General features: G+C 40.9%; 1 protein-coding gene across 2 annotated transcripts; it reads left to right on the top strand.

Annotated features, from left to right (window-relative positions):
• Positions 1-10,195: 10,195 nt before the first annotated feature.
• tcf21 (transcription factor 21) lies at positions 10,196-11,948 on the top strand. 2 transcript variants are annotated; one of them, XM_008337402.3, is made up of 3 exons: positions 10,196-10,757; positions 11,445-11,509; positions 11,649-11,948. In XM_008337402.3, the coding sequence occupies exons 1-3, from the start codon at positions 10,323-10,325 to the stop codon at positions 11,698-11,700; spliced, it is 552 nt and encodes a 183-aa protein (XP_008335624.1). In that variant the 5' UTR covers positions 10,196-10,322; the 3' UTR covers positions 11,701-11,948. The 2 variants fall into 2 exon arrangements, with proteins under 2 accessions (XP_008335624.1, XP_024909521.1); XM_025053753.1 differs by having other exon boundaries at positions 10,197-10,757; positions 11,445-11,948.
• The last annotated feature ends 1,267 nt before the right edge of the window (positions 11,949-13,215 follow it).

The raw sequence follows: 13,215 nt of genomic DNA, 5'->3' as shown, positions 1-13,215 counted from the left end.
TGGGTTACAGTTTATATAGTGTTTGGTCCACACAGTTGCTTTTGATTGTTTATATGTGTCTTTAAAAAAGGACAACAATATGTTCACACATACAAAAGGCATGCTTACACACGGTCTTTCTCCCGCTCTCTGTCTTTCTCACACACACACAAACGCACACACAGACACACACACACAGATATCTAAATTAATGGTCTCCTTGGGGAGTCATCCAAAGGCCACAGCTTTTGGGAGAAAAGATTCTTGGAAAAAGGCTTCATCATCTGAACATTTGCTCATTAGTAATCCCATCTCAGCTATTCACAGAGCCAGAGAGAAGTGCACTGAGCAACACACAGACAAGGTCGTATACTTATCATGCTGAAGAGGCATTTACAGTCTGTCTGAGTGATGGTGGTGCTGGACATCAAGCAGGCAGAGGAGCAAATGAGGAATCAAACTTTGGTGTGTGATGTGCAGATCTTTGTTAATCAGGTGAAGACCGTTTAAGATTGAAAGGGAGTCGGAAAACAGAATCAAAAGAAGGAAAGGTTTAAATTTAGAACAGGTTGAACTCCCTCCGTCTCTTTCGGCCTCAGTGCAGGAAGTCATTAAAGTCTATAAAGTCGTGTCAGATATATTGTGGCTCTGTTCTTTGCAGAGATATAAAATACCACCCACTCTATTCTCATCAGACATTAGGATTGTTGTTTCACTGGCCCGATGTCTTCTTCAGCGTTATTGGTTCCTGATTAAAATCAGCATGACCATGTAGAAGAGGACACTCTGAACGCCCTTGGTTAACTGAACATCGTTTGACTCAGAAATGCACTGGGTTTTATATAGTCCTGTATTCATTTACCACGTACAACTAAGCGGAAAATAAACAAGAAGGTTATGAGAACAAGTACTTTGGAGAGATGGTTCCAGTAAGATTTAGGGGAGGTTAACCAAGAACTTCTCTTCACGAGAAACCAAGATTGCCTCCAAAGAGAAGCTCTCATGGAAATGCTCTCAGTGCTGATGGGTGCGTGTCTGTGAGTTCAAACCTCTAGAATGGGAATACTTGTGATGATACATGATGTTTCTTTCTCCCTCAGATTTACTTTCAGGATATTTATGTCCTAAACAAAGAGGTTAGTTTGGAAAGAAAATAACAAGCGCTGCTTGTTGCTTTGTTGATAAGGCTTAAATAAATACTCAAGACATTATTAACAGAGCAGGAGAAGAATGTGATCTACATCTGTGCATTAGTTTTCGTTTATAGAATGGATGGATAGATAGATAGATAGATAGATAGATAGATAGATAGATAGATAGATAGATAGATAGATAGATAGATAGATAGATAGATAGATAGATAGATAGATGAGTAATAAAAGATAATGGAGGGATGGAAAAGGGGTGAAAAGGGAGGGTTTATCCAAACAGACTCATGCCAGGTTATTTTTACGACTGTCCCATCAGCCATTATCTGCCTGCTGTGTTATTGTTAAGGATAAATACAGACCTGGGTGATACAGACCTGGGTGATTCCACTGAAGGGCAGGTTTGTGTGTGTGAGCAATTGAAGTCCGTGGAGCAATGTGTGGTTCTGCAGGCAAGTAGTCTGTCTCAATCCCTCATCTGCCCCCACCGCAGCAGCCTGGGGGAGATAACCACAACAGTTTATTCCATTTCATCAGACACTCTTTTGGCCATTTTAGCCTTAATGGACACAAAGCAGAACCGGCCTTTTTATCTTCTTGCTCAATAAAACCTCAGGGCCAGTCTGGTCATGGGACTCCAAGTCTGTGAGCTACACAAGTATCAGCGCATTGAGCGGGTGAGTGTGTACTCAAGTGCTGGGGAAATTCTATAGACAACAACAAATGAGTATGTGTGAACTGATTTGGATGATATCATGATATCTGGCATCAGACTTTTATCAGTAATCTCTCCAAACACCTGTGTTTAAGGCGTGTACCGAAGACAAACGAGGGGTTTAAGCTTGGACATACAGAGACATGAATCTCTCTCTCTGTTTGTGTGTGTGTGTGTGTGTGTGTGTGTGTGTGTGCTGGCCCATGTCTGAAAGATGGAGGAATATGTGTTCTCTGACGCCTTTGACCCTATTTTTATCCCTCAGTGCTTATGGATTTCAATGGCTTGTCCGACAAACGTTTATGTACAAAGAGTTGTCAAATTCACACACACACACACACACACCTGCTCCTTCAGGGAAAGCCAACAACCATGTGCTGAGGCAAGTGTGTGTATATGTGTGCGCAAGCTGGAACCCCATCTGACCATGTGTGTGCGGGTGAGAGAGGAGCAGAGGTGACGCCGGGTTTGGAGCAGTAGAGAAATGACCTGCAAGGTTTATTATTTTTAATTAACATCCAGGGGGAAAGAGATAGATACAGGACCACCACTCTGCTGATTGAGTCACTTTGTGTTTAAAGTAACAGTGGAGTAAAAGAGCAGGACAGACTACACAAGCAGCGCGTGAGCTCTAACAAAGAACTGGAGCAGATGTGCAGGACTTCCAAACATCTTATTGTCCTTTAAATTAAATAAAATTACTAATCATTAGAACATTATTGTGTAAATAAGTGAAAGGTAATGAGAAAGGTGGTTTGGGATGATTAATATCCGACATCCACAAGTGTAAACAAAAGACATCACGACCATATGTGAACCTGTAGAGCATACAGAATAAATCAACCCAAATGTCACTAAACTGCTTACTTCACACACACACAGACTCACACAGACTCACACACACACACTTGTCTACTTACATCTGTAAAGAGACTCATAAACTAATGTCTAATCCTAACTCATTCCCTGACCCAAGTCCGACTCCTCAGGATTTGACCCTTAAAAGCCCCTTCTCGTTGTAAGGACCCAGACTGGTTTGGAAGCCAATTTTCCCTCACAGCCTTAAAGGTGTGCACAGATATACACACATATACACGAACACACAAACAGCTCAGTTCCTGTAGTGAATCAGCTGTTGTACAGCTGTTTGATGTGTATTTACCTTGGGGTATTTATTTGACGGAATCAGTGTGTCAAATTCACGGCACACACACAGTGTGTGTGTGTGTGTGTGTAAGCTGTGAATTTTGAATTTCAGTGAGTGTGAGCTGTTTTTTGACCTTAAAAAATCCTCTTTAAGGCAAAAGAAAAGATAAAAAATTGGGCAGAAAAACCCATGCTGCATAACGACACATTTTAATCTTATTTACACAACATTTTAACAAAAGCAGTTTAACAATAAGAAGAGTTAACATCTGTTAGTAATCACGGCAGGATAAGAAGGTGTGATGCTGTTGTGTCTTTCCTCTGCTACTAAGTGGACTTGTCAGCTGTTTGCATCTGACACACACACACACTCTCACACACTGACACACACACACACATAGTGAGCTGAGTGATATGCACTCTTGTGTGCTTCCTGCCCCAGGATTTGGGGTTCTAAGGATTTGGGGTCTCTTGAGATTTAGTATGTGTCTGTGTGTGTTTTTAAAGGGCACTTTATCACAGTTTTCATCTCACCTCTTGGTTATCTCCTGTTAGCCTCCGGTAGCATAATGTCTGTGTCTCCTGGGAAGCACACATTGGTGCAGACACAGATTAAGGCTAAAATCCCATGTTATTAGACGCAAAGGTCAACTGTCTTAAGAGATACACCAACATCACGCTCAGTTACTCAAAACATCAAATACTCTAAACACTTCACTTTGTCTGGTCCATTTCATTCATTCAAATTCCTTTCTTGTCATCTGCGAAATTTCTGCCATTTTTCACTTTCAGGTCATAAATTGAATCATTGGCCTCATGTTTAGATTACAAGGGGATTTGTTGTGTAATAATCTACATCTTACTGTGTGTGTGTACAGTATGTTAGTGTCGAGGGTGTGCGTAAGAAATAGTCGACATAAGTCAAACACGCAATGTTTGTACAAGTTTCCTCCCTGTGCATCAAACCAACTTCTAAAGTAGAGGGAGTACGAGCGGAGGAGCCCAGGAGGAGCCTCCATCTTAGGAATGGTGGGGGTGGTGGTTCCCTGTGGGATCTGCAGGGAGATTGTTGGACTTGGAGAGGGGAGCAGCCAGGGAGGAAGAAGGATACATGTAATCACTTCACCCAGGAAGGCAGAGGGTTCCCTGCATTCTGGAGCAGTCAACACATCCCCAGCTATCAACCTCGGTGGACGGTTTATCCTGAGATATCAGCAGGTTATGTGGGTGTATCTTCCTCAAGCCTGGAGTATGTTCATGGACACAAGCATGCACTGACACTGACACTGCAGAAAAACATGCAAAGACCTACACAAGTGTAAAACCCCTCAGTCTAAACAGTGGAACTCTGTTGAGTTTTTGGGCTCTGATTGTGCCTTGTCTTTAGGGACTGCTCCTATCTGGGAGTGGATAATACAGTCTGCCTCCTCTGCAGCAAAGACTACCGTAATTATCCACAGGGTTATAGATAAGTATTGCATGTGCGTCTCTCTCAGTGTGTGTGTGACAATGGTCAGTTTGTGGATGTGCAAGAATATTAGCAACCCAGACCTGTGTCTGGAGATATGGTGTGGTGAGGTCATTCCAACTGCAGGCACGTTGGAGGGGGGTGAACTTGAGTTCATTTTTAAAAACAAAATAAAGCCCTTCAAACATCTGCACACTGTATAAATGTTGACCATAAATACGCCGGATAAATAGATTTTACCCCCTTGATAAGACCTTAGGAATGTGTGCACCTTGTGTCCACATATAAACACATGCACAAATACACACACACACCTGCCATCCTCCCTGAGTAATGAGGAGGAAGAAGATCAAAGCGTTGAACCTGATCCAGCCAATAGAAGCGCAGCACTGTTTATCATCTCGCTCCATCATCGCTCTCCGTAAAAACAACAGACTGACTAATCAGGTGTGAATAAAATCGGTGACGGTCCGGCGTTACACTGCTAATTAGGTGTGTGTAATCTTGATCCTGACGTTTAATCTGTTCTCTGGCTACAGAGATGAGCGTCAAACTGTTTGTTATACTCAGATGTCAAAACCCAGGGATTTTTAATGTATCTGTGCATTAAAAATCTTAAAGATAACAAAAAGGAAATCTTTTTTTTCCCTTTGTCTGCAGGGTTTACAATGCCGTTCAGTGTCTTTTTAGCAAATGCAGTTTTCACTTTGACCACAGGCATTAAGCAGAATACCACATATAGTTACGTGTGCGACTGCATCTTAACTAAATAACTTGTTTTTTCCCCGTTAACTGCTTTGACTCTATTTGTTTTGGCTAGACTGGAATGACCAGACATCCAACCACAGCAGAGGGGACAGAGGAGGAGGAGAAAGAAGGGGGGGTGGGGGCATGAACGACTCCTGTGAAGGATTTAGGTGGGAGCAGTGAGATCTGGCCCGTTCGAGGATGAAACCACACACACATTAAAGCAGGACCACTGTGAGAGATGGAAAACTGAGCAGCGTCCCTTTCCCTCTCTCTGTTTATAAACTGTAGCCTCAATCACAATGACAGAGACCAGACCTCTGACTCTCAAACCCAGCCCTGTCCCACACTGACCTGTACTGTGTACTCATCTGAGCTAAACACACACACACCACATTTTATTATCTGTGGATGTGATCACCAGGCCACCAGTTGGACCAGAGGTTGCAGCAGAGGTTAAAAAAGTGCCACACATTGCTGTTGAACCACACACACAAACACACTCCAAACGCAGCTGCACCACATCTCACTTACTTCCGACAGGACAATTTTGGCCCTTGGCCAACGCAGATTTAAGTCAACACGACTAAGTGTGTGTGTGTCTTCATATGTGTGTGTGTGTGTTGGGTGACTCCAACGAGGTTGTAGGCCCTTGTGGGCATCTTAGCTACAAACATGCTATATATTTGCTGATACTAAAATTGCAGTAAATGACTTTCATTCTACCTTCATAGTTTCGTCCTAAATGTCCAGTTTTGTCCTCACTCCTCTTCTCTTCATAGGTGGATTCATTATTGACCTCAATCTGTCTGATGACGTCGAGAGCTTGTTTCTCAGAAGATCACTAACGGTAAATTCAAACATAATCCACAATAATCTAACAAACTCTGACGCATTCATGATAAGATGAAGGGGTAAATCAAGAGGAGCTAGAGCAGATATTCTCTTTGTTGTTGTTTCTTTAAAAAAACAAACGGACCTGGTTGGTTAAAGTATTATACCAGAATGACTAGACAGGGTTAATGTCTTAACATGTGAAATTAGTTTTCGATTTTGACTATAGTCAAATTATTCAAAAATATGCAGAGATGCCCTGGTAAATATTCCATTGTCAAGTGTGATATGGTTTGAGAGATTATTCAATTATCAAATAAATTGGGAAACACTGAACAGTCTATTATTCCCAGATACACACATTTATCCAGACAAGTGCGTGTGTGTGCACATTCCAGGGACAGACACTGTCCAACTCCCTCTCACAGTAAGGACAAGACTTCCAGGTCATTGACCCACACTTTGACAGAATATCAGTCTCATTTTGGGGATTCACTGTCCGTCTCCCCCGGATGTTCCTGTCAGACGATATCAAAGGTTTGTAGTCTTTTTGAAATATACTGAAATACATTCACTCCCATAAACACGCTCATAATTCTCTCTTAATAACAAAGATGTTTCTGCCACATCATTTTGCTGTGACTTTCCTCACTCCCTGTTGCGTCCTGCACTCTCTGCAACCCCTCTCTTATTGTTTTGCTTTGATTTTCTTTTTTTTTAACAAAGTCATTTGAACTGTAGCAAAAAGGCAGCCAATGCATGTGTGGTTGGTTGTGTGTGTGTGTGTGTGTGTGTGTGTGTGTGTGTGTGCATATGCTGTGGGAGTAAGTTTGTGATAAGGGACAGGGCACTGGTGTATTTAGACATAGACGGATGATGTTTTTCTCACCCTGAGCCTCATTCCAACAACACTGTCCAACCACATTTTCTGCAGGATATAACATCCTCCTTTTTTCATTTGCTGTTTATTTTTACATGTTGTAATTCAAGTAAAATAGAAGTATCCACAGTATATTTTTCCACTAAATAAAACTGCAGTTTGTTTTTCATTACTCCCCCATCAGCGGTCACTTACTGCAGTTCTAATGCATTGTATTCACTTTTTTTTATGGCTTTCTGGTAAACACTCCTCTATCAGAGATGGGATAATAATAACTCAGTTGAGTTAAAATGACTCATTACGTCAAACGGGAATAAGATTTTTTTTTCAAGAATGTTCTTTTCTGTGTAATCAAAATAACTCCTGCTCAGACAAGTGAACATACGTAACTTCTTTATTTCATCAATCTACATAAAGACTGAGAGAATGGTTGTTTTTTCTTGCAGTGGTAGTTATTCGTCCTGTTTCCTATATGTACTTGTAACAAATCAAATCAACAGTTCCTTCTTGTATAAGTCCCAAAGTGACATGTCTCACACTTTGGAACCACTACCATTCAACTGGTCAAACTACCATTTAACTGGACAAACCTACAAACACAAGTGTAAAGATATTTAGAAGATGGCATTTGTCTAATATTAACTTCCACTCAAATTATAATAATATTCTAAATGATAATTTAAAAGAACAGGACAGGAAGAGTTTTTTTAAACAGTTACTGCTTCAGTTTACTTTGTTGTGTGTGTGCTTGTGTGTTGGCCCTGCCAACAACATCTGGAAGCTGTCCCTTCATGGTGACATCACACCACCAGCCTGGCCTTTGACCCCACACCGGCTAATTAGCAGCATGTCCCTCCATGACTGCCAGGGTCCCCTCTCTTTCTTTCTCTCAGTTTTCTCATTCCCTCCGCTCCACCTGTTGCCTCTTGTCACCGTGAGTGTGTCCATTTGTGTCCCTGTGTGCAAATGTATGAAACTGGGAGTTAAAGGGTTTCTTTTCCCTTGCAGTACAATGTTTTAAAAGTATGCCTAGTATTTAGAGATTTCTCACACATTACTCTTTTAACTTCTTGACTGCTAGAGTAGAATACTTGCTTTAAAAGTATTACAACTGGGCCTGTGTTTTATTGACAAAAGGGTAAAAAGTGTGTGGTTTTTTTGCTCACCTCTCCTCTCTCTCTCTTACACTCATTCATGTATCTCGGGGGTGACCATCAATCTAGCAGGCTCTATTATTACTTTTCCAGTAAGTGCTTTAATTTCCAGCCCACCCAGGAGATTACAATTCTTATTCTTGTTTCCCGTTGACCCGTTCCCAGTTTTATGCTGTACTGTCCATTGCTGCTCAGAGTCTATTGTTTTAGCCCATAAATGGTCTTGACCCTAAGGTCAGTTCTGGGCATTACAGTCCACACTATAAAATGGATAAAATCATCTTTGAACCACACGGCTGCACTTTATATTTATGTTTATGCTAAACTGGATTAAATGTTCTTTTGTCAGTTTGGATGCACTGTGACACCGGAAGCAGAGGAGGTTACAGGTCAGCTCTCTGGAGGCACACCTCTCATCCTCACACACTCTTCAGCTGTCCAGGCAGTGGCCCTGTTGTCACTTGCACAAAAACAAATACATACCCCAATATATTTAAAACCAGATAAAAAAAAATTCTACACAAGGGGTGGTTTATCACAAAATTAATTTCGAGTTAATATGATGCACATAACATTCTGGTGTTTCCCACTCACCCCCAGACAGTGGGGTTGTTTTGAGTCCTGGCCCAGAGTGGACCAGCGCATGGAGAATCAGTGTGGAATGATGTGGAAGGCCAAACAGGGGATTGTGGGTGCTGGGTATCCATTACATCAGAGGTAAATGAGGCGCCGGTGTGTGATTTGAGACATGACAGCCTCCCCCCCATCCCCCCCTGCCCAATCCTCTGTCCTTGCACTTTATCCTGTTAACTAGTGAGATGTGCTGAAAGCTAAAAGCTAAAAGTTTAAAAAAAGTCAAAGTCAAATACTATTTGTTGTATTTAGGTGTCATGTGATCTGTACTAGACAGTATGTACATATTTGGCCTGGTAAATATAAGTAAAGAATGTCAAGGGTTCACTTTAAGATGAGAAGTGATGCTCTTCTCCACTTTAGAGCCCTTCTCTGGGTTGATGGGGGAGAAAACACCATAGGAAATACAAGAAAACCACTGTATTACTACTACTTCATTCACAACAAACATACATTCTTACAAACCTAATACAGTAAACAGCTAAAATAACAAGTCACCTTAGTGCAACAGTAACTTGTTTCACTTCAGTAATGTGAAAATGTTGCATAAAGTCAACCCAAAAGGACACACCTCTGCAGAAACTCCAGGGTTGATGCCAGCTCTGATGAGTCATGGATGTTAAAACAATACTAGCTCTTAAACATCACAGGGCAGAAACGAAGGAGGGGAGAACACAGAAAAACAAAATATAATTTAAAAAAATGACAATAAAAATGCTTGTATTCCTGAAACAGCTTTGTAGATGTGCTTAATTAAGCCTTCAAACCTAATTAAGTGTCTTACCATCAGTACAGGAATCAGTCAATGTGCAGATTGAGGTGCAGAGATTATAAGGCTTAATATTCAGAGTTTACACTAATAAAAATAAAATCACTGTGAAACACAAATCTGACAAGGGAGAAAATAAATAGTAATGGTATAACTTGAATACAAACAGTCAAATAGTAGCTCTCCCAATTAACCCCGGTTAATCGGCGATATATTCCGCGAAATCTGCCTTCGGTCACAAACAGACAAGCGTTTTTCCTGACAAATGATGGATTAATGCATTTCAACTTAATGTATTTTTTATTTAGCAGTATAACAGCTCGTAATCCTCCCGGCTGAGTACATTTGCATACACCTCAGCCAACACTGACTACAGCACACACGCTATGAACACGCGTCTTCCCGCTGTAATCCGGTAGTCCAATGGGATGGCCGCAACGTATGCCGCTGTCAAGTGATTAAATGAGGCTGAGTTTGAATTTCAAATGCAGACGTTTATTTTTGCGGGAATGTAAAATGGCTTAATTTTAGGAACATTTCAGTGTAAAACATGACTGAAACACACCTTCATTGTATTTACATTTTTTGGTCGTGATTTTACAGCTTTTTTTTGTTTGTTTTGTTCTGTTTTGAGGGCCCAGAAAGCTAAGTGAGATGATACTTCTCTTGCCTCCTCCCAGCATGAGGTAACGCCCACTTTGCTGATGGGTATAAAAGGCTGTTCCTTCACCGCACACTTTGCAGTCTATTAATTTGCCAGCCACACGCGCGGGTTAGAAGCCTTGTCCACCCTGCAGCTTTGTTTCAGCGCCGATGTTTTGAGCCCCCTCCCGTGGGAGACAGTTCACCATGTCCACCGGCTCCCTCAGCGATGTCGACGACGGGCTTTTGGACGGCATCCTGAAGTTAGACTCCTGGGAAAAAGACTTCAACGAGAACACGGAGGAAAGTTCCAACGGCGACGGCCCTTGCGTCCTGGACGAGCACAGGGGCGCGTCGGGTAAGAAGAGGAAAACGGCGTCTCGGAAAACGACCCCTAAAGGTGCGGCACCGCAGGAGAGCAAGCAGGTGCAGAGAAACGCTGCTAACGCCCGGGAGAGAGCGAGGATGAGGATTCTGTCCAAAGCTTTTTCCAGGTTAAAGACCTCTCTTCCTTGGGTACCGGCGGACACCAAGTTGTCCAAACTGGACACGCTGCGCCTGGCGTCCTGCTACATCGCACATCTGCAGCAGATTCTGGCCAACGACAAATATGAGGATGGATACATCCATCCTGTTAACCTGGTGAGGTATTTTTCTTTTTAACACTCCTGTACATTAAGCTAATATTATAACTAAATAACTTTTTTGTTGAAAAAATAGCCAGAAGTTTTAAATAGGGAAGGTTTCAAAGTATTTAGAAATGATATAATACATTATCATGAATAAGAAATGTCTCCATGTTACTATTTAATTTAAAGGTACACTGTAGAATTCTGTAATTGTATGTTTGGATATATTTTCTGTCCAAATGTTTTTAACTTCAAATGGAACAGAAAACTATATTAGTTTAAAATGATCTGTTTTGAGAACAGTGCTACTAAAATACATTTAATAATGTATTTAGGACCGTTTGGGGTAAATGGCAGTAAAACTTTATACTTTGAAGCAAGTTCACATGTAAAAATCAAAATAATTATTTACTATACCCTTCAAAATGATGGAAACATGTGTAATTATTTAAATACTGAATAATACAAAACAAATATTTTCAGTTCTACATATAAAGCCAGGCATTTTGTCTTTACCAGTTGCTAAAATATACATGAAAACTGCAGAGAAGTACATTTCTGTCACAATGTGCAGAAATGAACAAAAACTACTTTCACACATACAGTATGTCATGATTGTGTTATTTTTATTTGAATTTGCTGTAAAGATTGGAATAATAGTTGTAATTTTCCAGTGCTTTTCTTATTTCATTGTCTGCAGACGTGGCCCTTCGTGGTGGGAGGCAAACCTGAGAACGATTTAAAGGAGATCCTCAATGCAACAAGGTTATGTGGAACAACAGCCTCCTGATGCATCTCAGTGGAAACATCCTCTCTGTTGGACATGTGTGCCGTGTTTGAAAAAGATAGAGATATTTTTATACAAATTATACAAGTAACTGAAATTGCTCTTCCATCTCCACAGTTTCTCCAACTGGGAACACCAGAGAGTGTGCGAGCCTCTTTCGTTCCTGTAAACCAAGCTGAGCGTTATATAAGTGCAGTTTGATCCTCAACGATCTCTTTGCTGGTTCAAAGACAAACTGTCTGCGTTAAGTTCCTTTTTTGTTCATAAAATATATAAATGTTCTGCAGAAACATGTTTTATTGTTCATGCAGTGCAGTTCGGCAACTGCATTAATGGGTTCGTGTCCACTGTTTCTAATGTACAGCTGTACAGATTACACATATGTTCATAAATATATATATATATATATTTGTATAACTCGTGTGTGCCGCATGTGTTCTTGTTGCTGTGTGTGGGCCTGAGCATTGACCTGGCAACCCCTCTCATCACGCCTCTCCATCAGAGCAGCAGAACCTGAGCAGTGACAAAGCAGCAGATAAGTCTCCCTCTGTTGTTTCTAGAAGATAATGGTGGACACGCTTGTCACTGCACAAACAAACGCTCACCTTCAAAGATTATGTGGGGGCCTTAATAGGCAGTCACTAATCAATCAGGAGTCCAGACTGTCAGAAGGAATGAAATAATCTGGATACCTGCAGTTTTCTGTTAGCTTTCAGGGGAACAATTGAGAGATAGAGCATATATTATTAGAACTCATTTATATTTATTGTCCAAGTACTGGTTGGATATTGCTTAAAAAAAAGCAACTTATCAGTATTGCAAAGTGTCATTAAAAATACAAAAAGTATATATTTTAAAATGTAATCAATTAGAAGTTACCATGAGGAAAATACATTTTTAAATATTTAAGTATTAAAAAAGCTGTTAGCTGTGCCCTAATCCAGGCCAGAGCAGTTGTTTTAATTCACTCGGGTTATGACCGCTCTGTTTACACTGTGTTGACAATTATTTATGCAGTCTGACACATGGCCTCTCTCTCACTGTCTCTCTCTCTCTTATTGGGATACATTTTGGTCATGGGCCTCAACAGTGGCACGTAGATGGGTTAAAGTATCCATTGACTTTAAAACTTATGATCTAAACTATTTCACTGTGAATTAAAATTAGCAAAACAGTCTAGTAAAGGTGCCCTAAAACGCATATGTTGAAATAGCAAACCTGAGATAAATACTAAGTTTGATTTCATTATTTCTATTATGTCACAGAGGGGAAATTGCATTGATTTGTAATTTTATTTCCTTTTTTAAATAAGATTCAGTGACGTTTTGAAGGGCTCAACAATTGTCCAATAGTGACATTAGCTGACTGTGCACTCTCATTCATTTGGTGTTAAAAGGACAGTAAACTAATAATAACAATAAGATCAAGTGCTGTTGTAATAGAAGAGAACCACACCTCATTCATCAGTGACAGCGTGGCAGGAGCCTCGCCGCCACCCTAAAGGGACCACCGTGTAGAAAATAAACTTGGACGTCCATCGCCTGAGGCCAGCTGTAGAGAGAAAGAGGACAGAAATACAGAAGAGAGAACGGTAGGGAGGGAAGGAGAGAGAAAGGGAGGAATGGGTCCGGGATTCCCATACTTGTTAATTGTTTTGTTGGCCAACTGCCCAGTGTTAAAAAGA

Source organism: Cynoglossus semilaevis, unplaced genomic scaffold (genome assembly GCF_000523025.1).
Source record: "Cynoglossus semilaevis isolate Cse_v1.0 unplaced genomic scaffold, Cse_v1.0 scaffold1282, whole genome shotgun sequence".
Lineage (NCBI taxonomy): Eukaryota > Metazoa > Chordata > Actinopteri > Pleuronectiformes > Cynoglossidae > Cynoglossus > Cynoglossus semilaevis.
Note: the sequence above shows the minus strand (reverse complement) of the source record. Positions and strands in the feature narration are given on the sequence as shown.